The following is a 22482-nucleotide window of genomic DNA, read 5'->3' on the forward strand; positions in this document are numbered from 1 at the left end:
TTCGTTCCGACGTCCCGGCAATCATGGTATTTAAATGGGACATACCAGCTATATAAGCTGCGTTGCTGATTCGACACATGTGTCTTTCACAAAGCGTCTCAAGACACTTATGCAGAGAAGTGACCACCCGAAGAATCCTGGCCAGGGTTCGCCTGCTCGTAGTTAAAGTGCTTGACAAAGCGGTAGTATGCCGAAGCAAGGAGTGCACCAAGTATAGGGCCAATCCAGTATATCCAGTGGTAGGTGACAAACGTTCGTGAAGCAACAGCAGGACCAAAACTGCGTGCAGGGTTAAGTGATCCGCCCGTGAAGTAAACGCCTGTACAGTGTTAACTCCTTGAACCGGAAATGTTGCTCTATTTGAGTAAGAGGTAGGACATACCACCCATCATGGCTACAAAAAGCGCCAGGCCAATACCGATTGGCGCAATGAATGTAGATTTGCTCTTCTCGGCGGCTAGCATTAGAACGACGAACACGAGCTCGGCGGTCATGAACATCTCGATAAAGACACCTTGGGCGATAGAGGTACCGCCAGATAGTGAAGTGTTGACAACACCGATATCTCCTGGAAACATGCATTCGACGAGTCCACCGGCGCACATGCATGCAAGTAGTTGAGCGGGAAAGAGAAAGAGTGACCGTATAAAGGGAAGTTGACCGGCAACCACCATACCAATCGTTACCTGGAACATGTCAGTATCATCTACCTTCCTCTCGTATGTACGAGTGAAAGAGTACGTACCGCAGGGTTGAACAATCCTCCGCTGATCCGAAAGAAAGCCCAAACATTTACCAACAAACTGAAGCCATACACCAAGGCTGTGAAGATATTCTGCTGACTGCTCGTACCGCCGTTGAGAATCGAACGATCACTGGCTTGATTGGTGATCATGAGCTGACCAGAAAAAGCAAAGAAGAGGAACATGAAGGTGCCGACAAATTCTCCACTGGCTGCTATAATGTGGCCCTCAAGACTGCTGATATGCTTCTTGGGTTCAGGAGCGGGTACGTCGTAATCTGATTCATTGCGTGGGAGCGGACTACTGTTACCGTTTTGGCTCCGGGAACGCCGGCGTGGTGGAGGCTTTGGCTCGCGGTAGGTGGACATGCGCGGCATTGTCGTTTGGAGATTTAGGAAGAAGGTTTGAGAGGGAAACGTCTTGGTTTCGACAGGAAGCTGTGTAAGACAGATGGTAGAAGATATCGACGAAAAAAAATGTCCATACTAAGTGGACGAATACACCGTGGTTGGGGAACGCGTCCTAACGACGATCTAAAAGCAACTAACGGCCGCCGTTGTGCTATAGCGGTCAATCAATCAGGTTAACGAGATCTTAGTGTTAGCCAACGACACGGAGACGGAGGCATGACGATTGTGACGGAAGATGCGCGTCAAGGGTCCACATATAGTCTGAACTACTAAGTGTCGGGATCGCCGTTCATGAATGGCGAACTCCAACAAAGGCTGACTGAAGACGTGTCCTTGTAAAGAAAGCACCAGTTGTGATAGGGTTTGAGTATTCTATGGGGCAAGAATATGCCGTTGCACACGGCTGAAGCCTCCGCCCGCCTGACGTTGGTGGCTGGTTTTACATGTTATGACACGATGATCGGTGATTGGTACTAGGGGCATGCTTGTCTGACGGCCGAGTTCTTGACAGTCGGAACTGGAATCGCAAAAAGACACTACGAGGTTGTCGGCGGCCCGCGGGAGCTAAAAAAGTCAAGAGGCTTGAGGAATGGACCGCGTCCCGATGTGATTCTGTGGGTGCAGCACGTCTATTTGAGTATTGACAGATTCGCACGCGTATGACAGCGCAGTACCATAGTAGTATATACAGAGATTTCAGGGCTTACCTGCTTTTCTTACCCTGAACCTGGAAGATCTGTCGTTTCCTCCGATCTTCCCAACGTGCCCAGCCAGAATCAACCAGGTCTTCTTGTATCACAAGATCTCTTACACGCAGTGTTCTCAAGACCCAGGTTTCGAGAGCCCACTCTATCCAGCCAGCTCTCCGCAGATATGTTGTGAAGGCGAACCAAGCCAGGGCGAAGATAGCTCCGGCAGCACATCCGACCACAACTTGTTTTGGTGTATGATAGCTCAAATATATCCTGCTTGCAGCTACAGCTCCTGCACAAGCCAATGCTAGGAGTGAAAGGAGGAAACGGCCACCCAGTGAGAAGGGTGTGTGGGTATCCGTCGGGTGGGGAACGTGTCGGAAGAGGAGAAACAGGCCTAAGGTAACGGAGAAGAAGGATACGAACTGGGCGTGTGAGGAAGGCATTCCGTAGCCCTTTCCGTGCATCTCTGTCTAGTATTAGCACTACGCTTGAATAGTGTCCTTTTCTTGACTTACCCCGCGGCCGCTCTTCCTTGATGTATCTCTTCAGAACCCAGTTGAGCGCTTCGCACGCCATCTGGCCGGCAAACATGAGGAAGATCTCAATCTCGCGGTTGGACCATATCAGCGTCGCATAGACGACGCACAGTCCCTGGGGCACGAGAGCAAGCCATGCGCAGAGGTAGGAGATGCGGTCTGCGGGATTCTGGGAGCATTAGCTGAGCTCTTGCTGTCAGCACAATGAACAAACATAATGGACATGCGTCAGCGACAGTGACGCAAGCGGTGGAGCCTCCATAGCGACTTCACGTGGGAGGTGAAGCTTCCAGGGCTGTCAAGAGTGAAGGATGCACATGCAGTAGCCATGACGGCGCATTCCCGGCAATACCCTGTCGGCCTTGGCGCGGCGCATGCGAGATACCTCGGTGGGCCATTGGCTGCGTTCCAGTGCCAGTTGCGACGACCTAGTTCTTGACAGCATCTGTGGAATCTGAGTGATAGCAATCCAGCGTCTGACTCACCATGGGCCTCTTTAAGGGGTCCTTTGCCTTTACGCGCTACCGATAGAAGACAGTCGCCACGCCCTTTGATACTTGGTTGCGACCGCATTCGACTTATCTCCGCCCTCTCTCCGCTGTCGCCACATCCTTATACAACTCACTCGACGGGCGATACACAATCCCCCGAGAAATTACCACCGTAACAGTTTCACTATGGAAGACGAGCGCGCCGAAGAGCTCAGCACGCTGCAGTCCATCTACCCGGAGTTGGTTATCAGCGATAGCGACCCCTACTCTGCCACGCTTGAACTGCTCGTGGCGCCTACCAAGCCTTTGCCTATTACCTTTGAGCCACAGCAAGATGTCGAACGACTTCCGTATCTACCCCCACTACGTCTCGAAATTATCCTACCCGCCGAGTATCCCGAACAAACACCGCCCGTAGTGAGGTTGTCTACGTCGCCATCGTGGCTAGGCGAGGACCTCCAGGCTACACTCGCAGCAGAAGCAAAGATGTTATGGGATGAGTACGGCGGAGGTAGCATTCTATTCGCCTATATCACCTCTTTACAAGAACAAGCCGAAAATGCCTTTGGTCTGGAGGGGCTTACGCTACCCTCCTCTATGCGGAAGGAGCTCGTAGATTATAGTCGCCGGATGAAGAAGGAGCTGTTCGATAAAGACACATTCGACTGCGAAGTCTGTCTCGAGCCAAAGAAGGGGTCTGCCTGCTACCGCATGGCCCGCTGCAGCCATGTCTTTTGCATCAATTGCCTCCAAGACTACTACAACAACTGTATAAAGGAGGGGGACGTCAACAACGTCAAGTGTATGTCCACCGAATGTGGTAGTAGTGGGAAGAAGAAGGACCGGCTGTTGTCGCCCAAGGAGCTGCTACAGATCCCTATAGCACGCGATCAAGTCGAGCGATACGCCAAGATCAAGCGGAAGAAAAAGATTGAATCTGACCCTAGCATCGTGTTTTGTCCACGCACATGGTGTCAAGGTGCCATGCGAACTACCAAATACCCCAAGATTACCGACGTAACTCAGATGGACGATTCGGATTCTGAAGCAGACGACGAGAGTCCAGCTCAGCAACAGGAAACCAACACTGAGCCTGGCCCAGAGAAGCGTGGAATTGGCGTACGAGGTATGGATCGGTTACAGGTTTGCGAAGATTGCACACTCGCTTTCTGTGTTGTCTGCTTAGCGTCATGGCACGGAGATTTCGTACGCTGCGAGCCACGCGATGCTACACAACTGACCGAGGAGGACCAAGCATCGCTCAACTTTATCATGAAGAACACCACACCCTGCCCGTACTGCTCTGTACCGTGCCAGAAAAGCATGGGATGTAACCATATGGTGAGTAATGTGCCTGCACGAGCTACAAGTGAACACATACTGACTCTGTACACCTATATTTAGACCTGCGCGCAATGCAAGTCGCATTTTTGTTATCTTTGCTCCGCGTGGCTCAACCCAGATCACCCATACGCGCATTTCAACGACCCCAAGAACAAGAACTGCTTCATGCGCCTCATGGACGGGGCCGAAGGCGACATGGGAAACGGCGCTGTGCAGTTTGGTGGTAGGAGAGGGGCTGAGCAAGCGGCGGAGTTCTGGGAGCAAGAAGCCCTGCGTATACAGATGCTAGAATTTGATGAATTCATACGATAGCTTGAATGGGTGAGTAATAGACAAGCACTTGCTGGAACGTAAGGCTAATGATAAAAATAAGAAATCAACCCCTATTTTTCCTGAACCATTGACGAATGCGAGTACCTACGCTTGCTGGACAACTTGCACTTGACTGCAATGCATCGTGCATTTTTAGAGGTGCTAGACTCCTACCAAAGAGCTTTAACAAATTGCTCAGCATCTCGGAAACTCACGAGGACATTCAGGGTAGACTTTGCACATACCGCTTTGGCAGCTCTCTCCTCGAGGACCTATTACATTATTATCATTACAGCTTCGTGCATAGAAACCTATATACTGCAGATCGGCCAATCTTCTACACCGACACCCGTCTCTCACTCCTTAAGCCAAAGGCTTTGCGCCAGCCAGCTGCCCCGATCCAGCGATTACGACATCGCTCAATGGTTTGTCACCCTGCCCAGTCCTTGTCGCCTCAATCTTCTTTACTACATCCATACCATCAAGGACTTCACCGAAAACGACGTGCTTGCGATCAAGATGCGGTGTGGAAGCGGTCAGGATGAAGAATTGCGAGCCGTTGGTGTTTGGGCTGTGGGATGGTTAGCGATATCTTAATGATCAGCCGGTCATGTAGCTTACCCTGAGTTCGCCATGCTCAAAAGACCGGGATGCGTATGCTTGAGCTCGAAGTTTTCGTCGTCGAACGAATCGCCTCCAAAGATGCTCGCGCTGCCGGTACCGTCTCCGTTCATGAAGTCACCACCCTGGATCATGAAGTTCGGGATAACTCTGTGGAAAGTGCTGCCCTTGTATCCGCCACGGTTGGATTCGCCAGTGCAGAACTGCCTGAAGTTCTCTGAAGTGGCTGGCACAACATCGAGGAACAACTCCATCTGGATGCGCCCAATCGGCTGGCCTCCAATCGCAATGTCGAAGTACACAATCGGGTTATCGGGTGACCTGCGCGCCTTCACTGTCGCACCTTCTCCGGCCACTGGGATGTTTTGTTGTGTCGGCGCATTTGAGGCTGCGGGCTGTGATGGACGCGCCATCTCGGTCGATTGGCCGTCATTCTTCTCTTTGCTGCCGCAAATACCCATTGCAAAGGATTGGACTGTAAACGCTCCTTGTAATGTTGTTACTATTTGTTTGCGCAACAAAAATGATGTGCGCAGGGAAGTTTGAAGATCAGAGATCCCAAAGTTGGGATGACGATGATCGCATCAGGCCGCTACGGGAGAGCTAGCGGCATCTAGACTATGCAAGTACGCAAGGGAAACAAGGTTGAGGCGATGACTTCATCGGTGAGATGTTTGCTTTTTAACATGCAGGAAGATCTGTGCAGGTGCAAGCCGATGAATCAGGCACGTGTGGTAGTCAGTACGGGTGCGATTTCCTACAAAGCTGCGCGTGCGTGGCACCCACGGACGTGTACTACACCGCCATGCCCAACCTGACTACGTGTCTCTCCTTATACTACTGTTGATACAGTGTAGAACACGATGGTATCCTGGATAACGCTGTGGATATTCGCCGCCGCTCCAACACCCTCAGCCAACTTGGCCTTGTCGGTAGCGAGATTGAAGTTCTTCGCAGCTGCCGCACTGAAGGTATCGTGATCGAACTCCAACAATGCCAGACTGGCGATGACAATAGCCGAGAAGCCGTTTGCCTTGAACACGGGCTCTTTTTCGCGAAGATGCTTGGTAGCATTCGGGATGCTGACATCCACTATGCATAAAGTTAGGACTCTGTCCGTGCTGGAAAGATTGTGACAACCAACCAGTCGCTACCACCGTATCAATGAATTTGATCGTATCCTCCACGCTAAATGGCGGCAGAGCAAGAGTCGCACGTCGGAAACCTTCCCGGTTCACAGTGTGGATTTTTGCTACGCCAGCAAGCACCTCTTTGCCTTCAACGATGGCTGTCTCAAAAGAGCCACCCTGGAAGGCTTGCACTGTGGCATCGAGTTCGAGAACAGCGTTATGGATGTTGATCACCGACTGAGTCACATCTTGTGCTGTGGGCAGGACCTGTGGAACTGGCGAACAGAATGCGATGGTTGAAAGAAACAAGAGGGAGAGTGAGAAGTGCATGGTGTCGTCGGATATCTTGCTGTGATGGCGATCTGACACGATACCAAGCCAAAGAACAATACACGAGTCAAAATGATGCGGGGACGAAAAAGCAATCAATCCATATTGGAGCTTCCTGTTATACAAGTTCCTGGTGATATTCATCTGGAGCCGAGGCACATCACGACATGCCGATCTGGCGTCGAATAGAGCAACTAGTCACTTAGCTACGGAAACTAGGTTCAGCGGGTGTGCAGATCACCGGGTATCACGCCGCAAACTGGAGTAACTACTATGTATATTGAACTAGATCGTAAGACTCTCTTGCTCGACCTATTCATTGATTGGTTGTAAGACAGAAACAAGTATATTACGTTCTAACCGCATAGTAAATCGATCACAACACTAACCGCTCACCACTACCCCAACTCCGGCTCCACACTCAGTGCTCTAGAATCTCCTTAGCAACTCTTTCTCCGCTTCGGATAGCGCCGTCCATGTACCCAGTCCAGTACGGGCTCGTCTCCGTACCAGCAAAATGCAACCCATCGACCTTTGCTCTTAACGCGCTTCCGTGCTGTGTGAGCACATTGGGTGGAGCAACCGCTACTGGACCTCCTCTGGACCATTCCTCCAAGTCCCAGCGCTGTAGCACAAACTCAGTCACGTTTGTCGCGCTGTCCCCAAAGTACCTTTTGTAATCAGCCAGAAGCTTCTCCTCGCATTGCGCCGGGGTCAGTTTATCCAGAGCACGCATTTCGTCGCCGAGAATGAAGCCTAGAATTGCGCCGAAAGAGGTGTCCTCGGGGGTGCTGTCGAAGGTTACTTTGGTGGAGCCATAGTCAGAAAAGACTTGTGCGCTCAGATTATCGTGGCGCCAAAAGGGAGTGGTGTAGATTGGAATGCCTTTCCCAATCGAGGGCATCTTCATCTCTTGGTCGAGTTGGTTGCGGCTGCTGGGAAGTGATGGTGAGAAGTTGATTTGACGCAGCAGCGGAGGTGCCATAGCTAGTACGACCTCCTTCGCATGTACCATCCCCGCTCGAGAAACGACTTTGTAACCATGGGCTGTCTTGGTGATGGCTGATACAGCGGCATTGAGGGCGATATGCTCACTGCCGACTTTCTTCGCTAGGGTCTCCGGAATGAGACCGGTTCCGCCCACTACCCGTTTCTCTTGAGCACCGTCTTTGATGGCGATCAATCTGTCTAGGGTTCCGACAGTTGTTTCGTTTCCAGCGGCTGCAATATATGCGACGACATATAACAAGGAGAGTTCGCGTGGTTCTGCAGCAAATATGGCCTTGCATGCTGTGGCCAATACAAGAGAGGTGTCCGAGAGGGTTGCTTGCTGATCGATAAACTGCTGGAAAGTCATGCTGTCCAGCTCTTTAGCCTTGGGATGTGCCCATGGGGCACTCGTATTGAGCTCAGCTGCCCATGCGTTCAGTTGCCCCTGTGCACCAGCGACTTCAACGAGAGACGACTGTTCGATTGGCGGTGCACCACCGAGTGCTGGATCCGGTGTATACGTGAGGCGGGTACTGTTACGCCACAAGATGGTTTTCCCCTCGGCATATGTATCAAATGTCTTCAGTCCTAGGTCAGAGATCATTTGTAGGACTTTATCCTGTGTCGGACCAACGAATTCGGCGCCTACTTCGGTGACACCGCCATTCTTCAGAGGGTGGTTGTACACTTTGCCGCCGACACGGTCTCTGGCTTCAAGCACGACGACAGACTTGCCACCCTGAAGGAGCTCTCGCGCTGCTGTGAGACCAGAAAGACCAGCACCGATAATGGCAACGTCCACTGATTCGGGTACAGCGGTTGCGGAAGCGTAACTGGAGAAGTAGGCAGAAAGAAAGAGGAGTACAGCTCTCCTCCCGAAACGAGGGGAGACGAAACGGTTGCTCATGTTTGCAGTGATAGAGTTGTGAAGACGAGATGGAAGCTGATCTGTTTGTTGATGGAAATCTCACTACCGAAGAGTAGCCTGCTCATATATACTGACTATTGCATGGCTTTAGGTATGTAGACAATTGCGCCTCAAGATCTGATCCTGGTCGTGGAAGGAGATGAGCGTCCGAACCCGACCAGAAGGGCCGTTGTCAAATGGTGTTCAATACATGGCCATCTGTATGTGACCTGTCAGCAGCCAGGGTACTACCCAGCCTACGAAAGGCATATCCGAATTGGGTTGTTCGCAAGGTGAGCTCAAAGTAGCAAGCGGTCAACAGGACTGGTCCAATCAGTACTGAAACATCTAAACTACACTCAATTCGACGTAAATAGCAAATGTAGGCTTTTACCGTGGTATCCTACAATTTGTCGGCTTCGGGTTGCTGGTGGTTCCCGAAGCCGAAAATGTACATCTGCCGCTGGCTATTATCTCGAACCTTCAGCTCTGGCGGAATTTTGGGAAACGCCGAAATACCTGCGAAAGCCTCTGATCTCATTACTGCTTGAAATTCCGAAGAAAATAAGCCGAGGTTGTGCGATCATGGCGCTGCATGATAGAGTAGGCCGCAGGGTCTCACGACGCAGGTACCCAAGTAGTTCAGCTTGTCAATGTTGCTATTTTCGCGCGCACTACATTTTTGCTAACCTACATCTACATGGTGTCTACATGCGTATTTGCGCTTGTATGCTTGAATTTCTCTTTAATATCAATACGTCGTCTCAACTAGTTTTGTTCGAGCAATCGAGTGCGTTCTCCAAGGTCAGCCCAATTCCAGGACGGCTGAGGGAGGGCCAAGAAACAGATACATCACACCCCGCCAAATGAATTGGCAAGGTTATGTCTGTATGTTGATTGTTTCTCTGAGTTCCCGTCAAGCTTCACTCATACCCTTCCTCATTGATACAAGCCGGCCGGCCTTACTGCGGCCCAAGGCTTCCGAGCCCTCCGAGATATTCATTCATCGTCAATGATGGACTTCGAATCGGCTGGTTCATGATTTTCCAAGAGCCGAGCACTCTGACCGAAGTCGCTAGTGCTGGTAGTTAGAGAGTATGCTACCGGAGGTTGTTGGCAAGCTGGGTGAAAGCTTCCAAGGTTGACGTCATGTGAGCTTCCGTCAAGGCACCTACACGAAAGCGCTCGGGATTCAAAAGTGCGTTTTAGCTTTGGAGTACCCTAAAGGTATTCGGTATATTTCGGTAATGCTATTATAGATGTGGAAGTTGGTGAAGTCCTTCAAGGCACGTCAAGAAGTTGTTGGGTATATATAAATTTACCGGGGCTTTATTGTATCCAGGTAGTATACTACTCCTTCCTCCTAGACGACGCTCAGTGCCGACATGTCACCATTCTAGATCTCCACCTTAACTTCTTGCTCCCACTCCCAGGAAATTCTGCCATCAAGATCTGTGGTGTACCGGTTGGAGGCCAGTACTGTGCAACGTTGACTAGATATTCGTAGACGCAGAATCACTGGACGTATGAGGTTCATAAATCTCCTGAACTCTACGGCCCCATCGCTACAGATGAATTCCACAAGCACTTGTAACTGTGTCACTTTCCAGGACAAACGCAGACCCTCGAGACATCGCAGGACATTCGCGTCGGTTGCTGGAATTTATCATCGTGCAAAATCTGGCGGTTGAACTTTGCGATGAGCTCACGAGGTTGCAAACCACTACCAAAAAGATCTTTGTTAAACAGCTTTTTGAATCATTTATCGGACTCTGCTTGATCCATTGTTGTGTAGTTCATGTAGAACGTGCTGTTCCGGTACCAGGATTCGATAGGCTCAGGAGCCACTTTGGAGCTGACGACATCGTCTCGCCAATAGTACTCTCAGCAAAGCCCATCATTCTTCGAGTGAGGCTGCAAGGCAAAGTATGTAGTATATCTCAGCGGTTTGGCAAGGCCTTCCATGCACTTTGGTTGTTGGACTCGTTGACTAAATTCTTTTCGCGAGTGGAGATCAGGTTTGTCTGACAATTCTAGTTCAAGTGTGGTCAGGTACGCGTAGACCATGTCGCAGAGTTCTCGTGATAATTTCTTGTGCATAGCCAGACCGATAGTACGACAGACAGCAAGATCGTACGCTTCGGCAGCTTCTTCGATGTCCTCACTCACGTCACGATGTATTCCGAATTTCTATTTGATACTCTCAACGACTGGGACGGGAAAATTGTCGCAGTCGGCGCAAAGGTGAATGAGCTCTTCGAAGCCTTTCCGTTGGGTGTTAGACCGCTGGAGGTCGTCAAACATATTCTTCGCCTGCTAATGCTGCAACAGCCTGTGTTGAATTAGTATCACCGTCCAATCACACCCTACGCATAATGACCTACTTGCATAGCTGCTCCCAAAAAGTCGCTACTAAGTCCTATCGGTCCATAGACTGAGAGGGATAGAGTTTGACCAGGGTGCAGTTGCAGGAGTAAGATATTTGGTAACAATTGTCGCGCACGGACCCATAGGCGCGTGTTCACGTGGATGGCCCTGAGGCATTCGTTCACCTAAGCAAGAGCAGAAGAAGATCAGGAACAAGTCACAGCAAACACTGAATACACTTCCCGTTCAGTGCCTACGAACGCGCGAGCTTCCCTAGTGCGTCCCCCTCCACTCTTAGACCCACCCATGCATCTTTCGTTTGCGCACCTACAGCCTCGCTCTGATAGAATTGAAGACTGGGCTCGTTCCAAGTCAAGCAACTCCATTCGAGCCTCTTGCCACCAATCTTCAGGACTTCTCCAGCAAGCTCCTTCAGGAGTCTCTTCCCGTAACCCTTCTTCCTGTAGTTCTCCTTAACAAAGAGGTCTTCCAGGTAGATACCTGGCACGCCTGTCCATGTGCTGTAGTTGTAGAAGTATAGAGCCATGCCAGCTACGGTGCCGTCAGGGTCAGTAACGAGGAGTGTTCGGGCGAAGCCTTCAGAAAAGGTCGAGGTGGAAGGATCGTAGTGTGCAAGGGTGCGTGTAAGGATTTCCTCGGTAGAGTCGACCTTGTCACTGGCTTTCTCGTAGAGAGCAAGCTCCTCGATCAGAGCGAGAATTGTAGGAACATCTGCGCAAGTTGTTAGTAGACTCCCACTATTGTGCTGGAGGTGCTGTACCTTCACGGCTCGCGTGGCGAACTGTTGCGTTTGAAGATGCCATTTTGGTTGTTGTAATGTTACCAAGGTCACTGCAATGGCTGACTGTAGAGTAAAGGGCGCCGTTGATTTATGTCATTGTGAGATGCGCCCTGTGGTAGTCGCGATGTGGGGTAAAACTAGTCCGAGATGTAATCGGAATCGGATCTACCCCACCTAGGAAGGAGCTTGGTTTTACTGGCTTGTACCGTAAGTATTAAGACCTACCCTAACGATATACACTGTTCCTTGCTTGATAGCTCTTCAACCCGGATCAGTACGTATACCTCTAGGACAGGTTTTAGTATCTATAGTACAACCTAATAAACTGAGCTTCTTCTTATGACGCCTTCTGCTTCTTTGCTCGCGCAGCAGCAGCAGCACGCTTCCTCTTCCACTCATCGAGTTCCTTACGTATTGGGTTGTCTTCAGGGAGTTGTTCGGCGAAGAAGGGAAATCGCATGTATTCGCCCTCTGAGTTCCGTGGCTGGACGTGTAGCGATTTGGCCAGCGCATGCTTCTTGGGCGCCCTCGGGATTTTGCCAGTCGCATCGACACCTGCAAAGAGCATTTCATCCGTGGGGGCGTTGTAGAGGCTGGGTTTGATGGTCTTCATAGCCTCACCCCAGATAGCCTTCCATCGCTTCTGGTCGTCATCCCACTCGAGCTTACAACAGAGCATGAGAAGCTTGGTATACATGCGCTGCATAAATCTAGTTGTAATAACATGTGGTCGTTGTATGCCTGCTGGTTTATCCGCCTTACTGGGCTTGTCTAATGCAATGCCCTTTTCTACCGTGCTGGCGAAAAGTTCGTCTTCTGTAACAGTATCAGCGTTCAGAGCTGTACCGCGTCCTCTGCGTTTGGCTAAGCCAATCTTTCGGTCGCCAACCATCATGGCATATATATTGTCCCACTCTTCAGTAGGTAGTGGAGGGAGCATCCTCGTCATAGTCTCGGCATACCAGCGTCGGACATTGTTGCGCGCGCGCTTGATAGGCATAGGTCGCTCCCACGAATTGTTGATGGGCGTCTTCATGGCTGAACTCTTGAGCTCGCGGTTAATGGAGATGCCCTTCTCCTGCTGCGTCCTGAGGACAGCGCGCAACCGAGAATAGCGACTGGAGATTTTGATGGTGTGATGCGTCTTGTCAGCAGCTTTGGGCGCATCGAAGTACTGGAGGTAGCGTTTGTTGCTGTAGTAGAGCTTCTGCAGGGGCGCCGGACCTGCTTCGTTTGACGCCGCGATTGCACCACCGTCCATGATACGGTCAGGCTTCAGTATGTTCTCTAGCAGGGCATACTTCCGCCTTCCCATGCGACCGTAGGCGAAGAACAAGACCTTTTGTAGACATGGTATCTCGCCCTGGTTGGCCCGGCGCAGGAAATTCAGGCCCTTCACTCCTCTCCTCAGCAGTGGTCGTGTGCGCTCATTTATGATGGCTGTCTGGCGCCTCTTGAAGCTCCTGTGCCTGTATTTGTCCACGGCGTGGACATCGAAAGAAGCAGTCGCGTTCTGCCTGGGCTGGTAGGCTTTATATCGCTGGACAATGTACCGGCGGAAGTAGCTACGGGCAGTCGCATCGGGCAGGTACGAGGCTTCGCGCAGAAGGGCTCGCAGCAGGTGAACTGGCTGGACAGGCATGCGGGAGACGAGACGGAAGGGTAGCAGACGCTGTGGTGGCTGCGGCTGGGCAATCAAACACACAAGACGTGTGATTGGCCGAGTGCGCACAACCGACGACGCGTTGGACGCGAATCTCCACTCTCTCCACGACGACGGCCAATTCACTCCCCGCCCACCCGCATACCGACATCGAGTCCTGATACGGCGCATATCGCCTATCGCATATCGCAACCCCTTCACCGAGCATACCGCTTCCAGCGCACACGTTGCGCGCCCCGACTGCACCTGCCCACGCTGCCGCCCAGCCTCCCTCCGCGACTGCCCCCATGATCGTCGCTTGACCCGTACAGTCACCAACAACACCGCCAGCGACTGCGCTGACATAATGCAAGTCGCGCGCTCGTCGCTATCCTTCCCCGCAGGTTCGCCGCCCCAGTCTGCCATGTACGCCCAATCTCCCCATGGTCAGGGACTCATGGCTGCGCCCGCTGGCTTCAACCGGTCCTTTTCCGACATGAACGGCTTCCAGCAGCACGCCATGGAGAAGCCGCAGATATACACTGTACGCACCACCACCACCACCACCACCACCACCACAACAACAACAACATTGCCGTCGCATTGGCACGCTAACAAACCTAGGCTGTTTACTCAGGCGTCTCCGTCTACGAAATGGAAGTGAACCGGGTCGCTGTCATGCGCCGACGCTCTGACGGCTGGCTCAACGCTACCCAGATCCTGAAGGTTGCTGGCGTCGACAAGGGGAAGCGCACCAAGGTGTTGGAGAAAGAGATACTGAATGGCGAACACGAAAAGGTCCAGGGTGGCTACGGCAAGTACCAGGGCACCTGGATCAACTACCGCCGCGGACGAGAGTTCTGTCGCCAGTACGGTGTCGAGGATGTTTTGCGACCACTGCTGGACTACGACATCAGCGTTGACGGCAACCAAGGCCAGGGCCAGGGCATCGAGACGCCCACCAAAGAGCAGGCCATGGCAGCCAACAGGAAGCGCTTCTACACCCAAAGTATGGACGGCCGCACCACCAGCCAGAGCGTCGGCGGTACCTTCTTCAGTAACATCTCCTCCACAGCCACCAGCGCCCTTGCAGCAATGAACAAGGTCGCGCGGCTGAACTCACCTGCCCCACGACCTGCCTCATCATCGCAGGGCCGAAGAAGCATGGCACGACCATCACAAGGACCACTCGCCAGCCAAGAATCTTTCCGCACCAGCAGCCAGCAGAGCGTAGCATCGGAGCGTAGTTTTAGCGGGCAAGGGCACAACGACTCGGCCTACGGCACAGGCATAGAAGATCCACAAGAGCCACCACGAAAGCGCATGCGCACATCGCAAGACGAATCATACTCGCAGCCCAACGGAGCAGACATGTCAATGCGTGATCTTGGTTCGCCGACAGAACCAAGTGAGAGCTTTTATCAACCACACCACACTGGACAACGCATCCAACTTCCCGATGGCGAGGTTCCTTCGGCACTACCACCTTTACCACACCCCGACACCAAGCACAACGAAGAAAAACAGGCCATGTTAACAGATCTATTCGCGGACCAGACTAGGACAGACTTCACCAACCACCCCGCCATACTCCATCTCTCTGGCGCTGATCTCGACATGCCAATCGACAACACTTCGAATACAGCGCTACATTGGGCAGCGACTCTGGCCCGAGTGTCGTTGATGAGGCTGTTGGTTTCAAAAGGAGCGAACATGTTTAGGGGAAACGCTTCCGGCCAGACACCGTTGATGAGTGCAGTTTCCGTCAACAACAGCCTGGATCATAGCTGCTTCCCGGAGACGCTCGAGATCTTGGCGCCGCTCATCGAACTACGAGACTCTCAAGGACGGACGATATTACACCACATTGCGGTAACGTGTGCTATAAAAGGGCGTGCGGCCTCCAGCAAATACTACCTCGAAGCACTTCTTGAGTATCTTGTACGGAGCAATATCGGCGCCAGCCAGATGCCTTCTTTCCACGACACTAGCAACTACCCGAAACCCATAGGACTGATGAGGTTCATGCAAGAAATGGTCAACGCGCGGGACAAAGCCGGCAACACGGCACTTAATCTAGCAGCGAGAATAGGTAACCGCAACATTATCTCACAACTCATGGAAGTACAAGCGGACCCGACGATCCCCAATCACAAAGGAACAAGACCGGTCGACTTTGGCGTTGGCAGTGATCTTGGCGACGGCGAAGTCATCATGGCCGCAAACAGCCCCAGCAAGGGCAAGGCGCCCTTGAGCAAAGTTGAGGAGACTAGCCGAGAGATACAACCATGTAAGTCGAGACTCACCTTAGTTTCAGAGAGCCACTCGTTAACAGGAATTTCAGTGATGAATGGCATCCTTCAGTCAGCTTCGATGCAGTTCACGCAAGAAGCGCGTCTAAAACAAGACGCGATAGATCAAACGAACGAGCTGATCACCCAACTATCCACTCAACAAAAGCAGGAGCAACAAAGACTTGAGTCCCTACGTGCTCGGTTACGTGTACGACAAGACCGGGCCAAGCGAATATCTAATCTGAAGCGTTGGCTCGAGCCACAACGACACATGCTCTCCGTCAATGCAGGTGACATCGACCTGCATGAAAAGAAGAGAATAGGATACGCCGATCTGGAAGGTGCAGGTATACTCATCAAGGAAGACGACCTGCCCTATGAGCTCCGGCAAGCGGGTGATCATCTAGATTGTCGGGCTTCAGATGGAGCTTCTTATCTATCGACAACTATTCCACTGGACCCGGCAACGCTCAAGCAGGTATCGCATCAACCGCAATATCAGACCTATGCCGTTCAGCAACTGCCTGCTGCCTCGGTCCTCCAACAACGACTTCATACCTACACGAACGCGAACGGCGCATTACTCAAACGTAGCAAGATGCTGAAAGAGAAAGATGGGCAACTGGAGATGATGTACCGCAAGGTCGTTAGCTTATGCACGAAGGTAGAGGAGAGCAGGATTGAAGAGTGTCTTGAGGGCTTAGTGGCGGCTTTGGACAGCGAAGAAGGAGAAGGCGTCGAAGTAGGTCGGGTCAGGGAGTTTTTGAGAAAGGTTGAGGGCGTAGAGTAAGAGTTATCTTTCGCTAGTTCGGGCGTTGGCACGGCCAATGGCCAACGTGAGCTTTGCATCGCAATACAATGGGTACGCCGGCGAGCGGGTTGTTTGGGAGTTGAAGGCTATGGAGATGGCTGTAAACTGGTTGCCTAGGCATGTATTTTAAGCACTTCAGTGCGATTTTCTGGCGGCGTATCACCTGGAACTCGGACTGGAAGGCTACCCAACAAGTTCTCATACCACGCTGTCAATACCATAATACTTTACGACTTTAGCACGTCTCCGTTCCCATGGACAGAAGCTCAAGCAGGAGTATAAGTTGAAAGCGATGACTCTTCTTCGTTCAGTCGCGGAAGGATTACGTCGATGTCCATACTCAAAACGCACATTGTCCAATGCGCTAGGCGAAGTGAAGCGAAGATCAGGTGCCACTACCAGCTGTGTACGCCTGAACGTCAGCGGGCTCAACTTAACCACATCTTCTTCACACCACCTCTGCCAAGCATCATGAGTAGTCACTACAACGAAAAGCCTTTCCGCCTTCTTGATCTACCACGCGAGCTACGAGACGAGATCTACGAGTATGCGCTTGACTTCCATCGCTACCGGACGGAACTTTAACACGAGTTCAGCACAAGCTAACGTTTTTCGATTCATAGAGACGTCCCATCATCTGCTTCTCACATCATCATCATGAGACTAGCTTCATTCAGCACCATGCCACGGTTTCTTTCTCTTTTCTTCCACATCCAGCTTAAGCCTTATCTTTGCATCCTTCTTTTTTTCCGCTTTCTTCTCCTTCTCTGTCAAATTACCCTCCGTCTTCCTCTGTTCATATGTGCTCTCCAAGACACATGCCTCGCAATCCCCTTTCTTCCCCTTGGGATCACCTATAACAATTCTTTCGCACAATGGGCCGGTTTTTCCACAATTAATCGTATCTGAACCCCCTCGTGTATATGGATCATGACCTTTGCCAGCTTATCCACAGGTAGGGCAGGTCTTTCTGGGAACGATGATGCACATGTCCAATACCGTTGGATTTTGATAGATGAGACTGTGTTTCGTGGTTTTGGTGGGGTTGATCTTATTGTAGAGAGAGGCGTCGATGTGATTGGAGCTGGATAGGTCGATGAATGGAAGTGTGCCGCTCAATGTAATGGTTTATCAACTGACAGCTGTGTAAGTATATCGTCACAGATCTATCTCCTGTTAGTAGCGATCCATACTTCTTGAATAGGTAGAGCGTACTATAATTCACATCGAATTGCTATATCACAGCTTTCGTTGGCAAATATAAGCCTTGGATGATCCGTAATAAACTGAAAATATTCACTTTACTTGTTGGAACTTGATTACAAGTCAAAATCCAAAGCGGTGCTGGCAGTGAAGCAGGAAGGGCAAGGGCATCACCGTGTTTTTGCATCAAGGTACCATGCGGAAGTATGAAGAACGCAGAAACGAGAGTACTGATTCTATCTCCACGTGCATACTGTCCACTTCACGCAGTTGATGTCAAATTCAATGACAGACTATCACAGCAGCCTTCATCGTTATACGACAGCCTATTTGCTATGTTAAATATAAAATCTCTTACGTAGTTGCTCTTCCTTTTCCGCATAAGCTAGGAACTCTCTCAAGGATTCATCGTTCTATCACAAATCCTAGGCAGAACCATACAGCTTTATGCTGGTAAGACTGAATATCATGGCAACAGCACATCCGATTATTGCAGGCTCTCAACTTTCGAGCAAACCTGACATTCCACTTCATCAACTCAATCAAGAATTTCCCGTTATTGCCCCAGATGATAAAGACGATTCTGACTATAGCAATTTCGGTGTTGAGGACGTCGATAGCGAAAAAGAAATCAGTGACGACGAAGAACAAGAAGAAGTCAGTGAAGACGAGGAGACTTCAGATGAGGCTGAAGAAGATAGCGATTTTAATGACATAGTTGATAGCGAAGCTGAAAGTACAGATGACGGCGAAGATGAGTCGTTGGATGGGAGTACTGCCGAGGAGAGCGATCATGACCATGCTTCAGACAACAGGGTTTCTGAGGACGACAGCGAAGCTGACAAGAGTAACAATGGTTCACAGCAGCAGGTTCCAATACAGCCCGTCGTCGACAAGCCACAAGCTCTTTCTATCACAGAGGCAGCTAGACTGAAGGTACGAGAAGCAGGTTCGAATCAGAAAGTTCCCATTGAAATGAACAGAGACCAGGCTACTGTGCTGGTTCTTCTAAAATCCACACAAGCTTCTCAAGTGATTGTTCGATCGCAGCAGCAACGCGACGTGCCGGCGAGACAGCAGTTCAATGAACAACAACGCATGCAATCGATACAGCAACTTCGAGGTCAGGGGGGAATTCCTCCAGATCTGGTGAGTACACAAGTAGAGGACGAGGAAGAAGAAGAGGAATATGGCGATGGAGTGATAGAAGAACTTGAGGAAGAAGAGGGCACTGATGAAGACGATGTAGGTTTAGGACAACCATTTCATGCACAGGTAGATGGGGTAGCACCTCAGATGCAAGTCCATGCGCGAAACGAAGCATTTAGCTGGCAACGTCAGCAGCAGATGCAAGCTGTGCCAGCACATAACGAAGAAGAGGATGCTGAAGACATAGTACAAGAAGAAGAGCAAGACCAGGTACAGCATCTTCATGTCCAAACACAAAGGCAGACAATGGCTCGAGAGCGTCATGAACAGATACATGCTGCTATGCGAAAGGAGACTTTAGGACAAGATCAGATACAGGAGGAAGCCGAGGAAGAAGCAGGACTAACTGCAGAGCAAGAAGCAGCAGAAACTGCCGCCTATGTGACTTCGCAGAAGCACGGCAAATATAAGGAACGCCAACAAGCACTTCAGATGGAGCAGACAATGCAGAAGAAGGCGGATGACGAACTCGCTACCATAGAGGCGGAAGAGCTAGCCGCACAGGAAGCTGAAGAGATCGAGCTACAGCAACAGGCACAGCAGGAACAGCAACAGCTGCAAGAACAACAAGAACCACAAGACGTTGCCGACAAATCAAACCAGAAAAGGGCTGCGGACGAAGCTAAACAGTTGGCAAAGCAGGAAAAGGACGCAAGGAGAGCTGAAGAGAAGACGGAAAAGGATGAAAGAAGAGCCGAAGAGAAGACGCAAAGGGATGAAAGGAAGGTTGCCGACCGTGACGAACGTGAGAATCGTCGAAGAGAAGACACAGAGGCCAAGCGAGAAAGAAGAGCTGAGGAAGCTGAGCAGAGAAGAGGGCAGCGCGATATAGACAACGAAGCTAAGAAGGAGAAGAGAGCGAACGATCTGGAGATGAAGACGACCCAGGCAGAAGAAAAGCGGGATCGGGAGGCTGAAGAAGCCACTCAGCGGCAACAGCAACAAGAGATAGATCGAGAAGCTCGCAAAACAGAAAGAGAACTCCAGTCAGCTGATAAAATCGAACGGGCACGGGAGAAAGCGGATCGCAAAGTCATGGAGGCAACTCAGTGTCTCGAAGAGCGGGCTATGACACAGGAAGCTAGAAAGGCTGAACAGGAAACAAACATGCAAAGCCGATTGAGTGAGAGGCAACAAAAGATAGACCAGAAGGCTGCTGAAGCCGCGTATCGTCTAGAAGAACGTGCTATGCAACGGGAAGACAAGGTGCAGCAACATCAAAGAGACTTAGACGATAATAGGGCTAGACGAGAAACTGAAGCTGAAGATAAGAGGCTTAGGAGGGAGGCCGAAGAAGAGAATAGAGCATCCAAGAAAGAGGCTGACCGTGAGAGAAAGATACAACAACAAGAGGACAAGCGGCGTATGAGGGAGGAGGAAGAGGAACGACATATAGAGACCAGCAGTACCATGGATAGGCCACAGAGAGGCACAGCTCGACAATCCCGTACAGCCACCGAAGAGATTCGCGATATCCCAGTACCCCAAACTTACGATACAGCATGTAGAGACCAGAATCGACAAGCGTATGGTGAGGAAGGCAGTTTTCAAGAAGATCAATGGGATGAGAATCGAAGACAGCATCTAGAGGGACACCCAGGCGTGCCACACACTGGCGCTGTACGTCATGATCATCGAGGCGAGCGTTGTTCATGCCATGATCAGCAAAGACATCGGCACGAGCAGAATGGCATGCATGTCAACCTCACACCGGAGCAACATGCAAAGGCGGAGCGAGAAGCACAGGAAGCAAATCTCATAGCAAAGGAAAAGGCAGAGAGGAAGTTGAAAAGAGAAACTAAGAAAGCCAAGACTAAGCAAAATTCCAATAGTTCCAATGGTCAAGGTAAAGTTGATAAGGACGGAAAAGGTGGAGTTCAAAGCACTACCCAACTACAATCTGGTACAGATCAAACCTTGATTTTGGAGAAGAGAGCCAATAGAAAATTGGCAAAGTCAGACATGAAAGCAGCAAAGAAAGATGCCAATATCCGACAACGGGTGGCCGGAATGGGAAAAGACAGCGTAGATAGCGAGCAGAAAGGCGAGATGGAGCTACCCACGAGTATGGAGAGAGAAGTAGAGAAAAAGCGAGTCGAGAGGAAAGCAGTGAAGCAGGACAAGAAGGCAGCGAAAAAGGATGCTGACGCCCGGAAACAGGCTACTGAGTCGGGTGTCAAAAATGGCAGTGCGGTTACAGACCAGACAGATGCCAATGGTCAAAAGGGGAAGCGGAACGAAGGAGACGGTGCAAAACCCAACCAGGAGAGCTTCGTAGAACAAGACAGGGACACAGAGAACTTAGAGGGATCACCGAAGGGAGTTATCATAGCGAAAAAGAGGGCTGAGAGAAAAGCCACGAAAAACGGAAAGGGCGCTGAGCACAAGGAGAGTAAGACTGGAGATTTTGAGTCAGACGGCAAAGACGATATGGCTTCAGAACCCAAAGCTGCTAAGGAAGAGGCTTACGAACATAAGAACGAGGTGAATGCAACGAAAGTTGAAGTTAAGAGAACAGCTTTGAAGTTGAGATTGGTGCACAAGACTGAGAAAGCCGACACGGAGGAGGCTGAGGAGGCTGATAAAAAAGAACTCCCGAATGCTAAAGGGTCTCCGAACGACAAAGATGCAAAGTATGCTGGAAAGTCTGAAAAGACTAGCCCCACAGAAGCCAATAAGGAGGCTAAGAAAGCGGAGAAGACACGGCAGAAGCTTGAAGCAAAGGTACTAGCATCAGATAAGAAGGCAATAGACAAGGAGGAAAAGCTAAGGCAGAAGTCTACTGCGAAGCACGATACTGCTGGCACCAAGGATACTGACAAGGAGGAGAAGCGGAAACAAAAGCTGGCAGCAAAAGAAGCTGTCGAAGATGAGAATCGGAGGCTAAAACTAGCAGCAAAAGATGCGGCCAAAATAGAGAAACTAGAGCGGAAGATTGCGGAAAAGGAAGAGAAGTCGAAACTCAGAGCTGCAGCCAAAGAGGTCTCCAAAGAGGAGAAGCTCAAGCAGACAATCGCCGAGAAAGAAGAACGAAGGAGACAGAAGTCTGCAGCCAAGGAAGCTGATAAAGAAGAGAAACTCAGGCAGAGGACCGCCGCCAAAGAAGAAGCGACTGGGAGAAAAGAGCACGACAAGGAAGAGAAGCTTAAACAAAAAGAGGCCGCCCACGACCAAGCTGTCTACCAGAAGGAACTAGATAAGGCTGCAAAGGCCGAGAAGAAGGAACAAGACAGAGTTCTCAAAGCTCAGCAGAAGGAGAGGGACCAGGTCGCAAAGGCACAGCAGAAAGAGAGAAGTCAGGCCGCAAAGGCTGAGCAGAAACAGAAAGACCAGGCTGCTAAGGCACAACAGAAGGAAAGAGACAAAGCAGACGCGCAGCTGAGAAAGCAAAAAGAGATGATGATTGCAGCGCAGAGGAAGGAAGAGGAGAAAATTGCAAAGCAGAGAGAACATGACAGAGAGCAAGGAATGGCATATCAGCGGAAAGAGGCCGAGAAGAGTGCCGCAGAGAGTGCTCTGAGACCGACAGCAGCTTCGAGACCTAAAGCGGCGGCACCAAGAAAGGCTGCTCCTGCGAGGAGGCGGAGGTAAATTTGAGGGCGAGATCTTTGGTAGGTATCGTAGAGATAATGTGTTGGTATATGG

At 50.8% G+C, this 22482-nt stretch overlaps 11 protein-coding genes across 11 annotated transcripts; 4 read left to right on the plus strand and 7 right to left on the minus strand.

Annotated features, from left to right (window-relative positions):
* Window positions 1–107: 107 nt before the first annotated feature.
* Window positions 108–1120, minus strand: AA0111_g11246 (hypothetical protein; the record flags this gene model as incomplete). The annotated part of the gene is made up of 3 exons (XM_028645089.1): window positions 108–319; window positions 383–686; window positions 746–1120. 3 exons carry the CDS (start codon window positions 1118–1120, stop codon window positions 108–110), a joined length of 891 nt encoding a protein of 296 aa, XP_028501161.1.
* A 736-nt stretch (window positions 1121–1856) lies between these two features.
* AA0111_g11247 (hypothetical protein) lies at window positions 1857–2646 on the minus strand (the record flags this gene model as incomplete). Its single annotated transcript, XM_028645090.1, has 3 exons — window positions 1857–2314; window positions 2364–2553; window positions 2599–2646. 3 exons carry the CDS (start codon window positions 2644–2646, stop codon window positions 1857–1859), a joined length of 696 nt encoding a protein of 231 aa, XP_028501159.1.
* A 415-nt stretch (window positions 2647–3061) lies between these two features.
* AA0111_g11248 (hypothetical protein) lies at window positions 3062–4531 on the plus strand (the record flags this gene model as incomplete). The annotated part of the gene is made up of 2 exons (XM_028645091.1): window positions 3062–4216; window positions 4280–4531. 2 exons carry the CDS (start codon window positions 3062–3064, stop codon window positions 4529–4531), a joined length of 1407 nt encoding a protein of 468 aa, XP_028501160.1.
* Window positions 4532–4894: 363 nt separating this feature from the next.
* AA0111_g11249 (hypothetical protein) lies at window positions 4895–5613 on the minus strand (the record flags this gene model as incomplete). The annotated part of the gene is made up of 2 exons (XM_028645092.1): window positions 4895–5102; window positions 5153–5613. The coding sequence occupies 2 exons, from the start codon at window positions 5611–5613 to the stop codon at window positions 4895–4897; spliced, it is 669 nt and encodes a 222-aa protein (XP_028501150.1).
* Window positions 5614–5984: 371 nt separating this feature from the next.
* On the minus strand, window positions 5985–6612 carry AA0111_g11250 (hypothetical protein; the record flags this gene model as incomplete). The annotated part of the gene is made up of 2 exons (XM_028645094.1): window positions 5985–6244; window positions 6297–6612. The coding sequence occupies 2 exons, from the start codon at window positions 6610–6612 to the stop codon at window positions 5985–5987; spliced, it is 576 nt and encodes a 191-aa protein (XP_028501144.1).
* Window positions 6613–7033: 421 nt separating this feature from the next.
* On the minus strand, window positions 7034–8509 carry AA0111_g11251 (hypothetical protein; the record flags this gene model as incomplete). Its single annotated transcript, XM_028645095.1, has 1 exon — window positions 7034–8509. The coding sequence occupies one exon, from the start codon at window positions 8507–8509 to the stop codon at window positions 7034–7036; it is 1476 nt and encodes a 491-aa protein (XP_028501134.1).
* Window positions 8510–11129: 2620 nt separating this feature from the next.
* AA0111_g11252 (hypothetical protein) lies at window positions 11130–11700 on the minus strand (the record flags this gene model as incomplete). Its single annotated transcript, XM_028645096.1, has 2 exons — window positions 11130–11608; window positions 11658–11700. The coding sequence occupies 2 exons, from the start codon at window positions 11698–11700 to the stop codon at window positions 11130–11132; spliced, it is 522 nt and encodes a 173-aa protein (XP_028501145.1).
* A 315-nt stretch (window positions 11701–12015) lies between these two features.
* Window positions 12016–13320, minus strand: AA0111_g11253 (hypothetical protein; the record flags this gene model as incomplete). Its single annotated transcript, XM_028645097.1, has 1 exon — window positions 12016–13320. The coding sequence occupies one exon, from the start codon at window positions 13318–13320 to the stop codon at window positions 12016–12018; it is 1305 nt and encodes a 434-aa protein (XP_028501146.1).
* A 367-nt stretch (window positions 13321–13687) lies between these two features.
* AA0111_g11254 (hypothetical protein) lies at window positions 13688–16404 on the plus strand (the record flags this gene model as incomplete). Its single annotated transcript, XM_028645098.1, has 3 exons — window positions 13688–13864; window positions 13945–15610; window positions 15665–16404. The coding sequence occupies 3 exons, from the start codon at window positions 13688–13690 to the stop codon at window positions 16402–16404; spliced, it is 2583 nt and encodes an 860-aa protein (XP_028501147.1).
* A 492-nt stretch (window positions 16405–16896) lies between these two features.
* Window positions 16897–17010, plus strand: AA0111_g11255 (hypothetical protein; the record flags this gene model as incomplete). Its single annotated transcript, XM_028645099.1, has 1 exon — window positions 16897–17010. The coding sequence occupies one exon, from the start codon at window positions 16897–16899 to the stop codon at window positions 17008–17010; it is 114 nt and encodes a 37-aa protein (XP_028501148.1).
* A 1086-nt stretch (window positions 17011–18096) lies between these two features.
* AA0111_g11256 (hypothetical protein) lies at window positions 18097–22428 on the plus strand (the record flags this gene model as incomplete). Its single annotated transcript, XM_028645100.1, has 1 exon — window positions 18097–22428. One exon carries the CDS (start codon window positions 18097–18099, stop codon window positions 22426–22428), a length of 4332 nt encoding a protein of 1443 aa, XP_028501149.1.
* Between the last annotated feature and the right edge of the window lie 54 nt (window positions 22429–22482).

This window comes from Alternaria arborescens (genome assembly GCF_004154835.1).
Source record: "Alternaria arborescens strain FERA 675 chromosome Unknown contig_46, whole genome shotgun sequence".
In the NCBI taxonomy this organism is placed as follows: domain Eukaryota; kingdom Fungi; phylum Ascomycota; class Dothideomycetes; order Pleosporales; family Pleosporaceae; genus Alternaria; species Alternaria arborescens.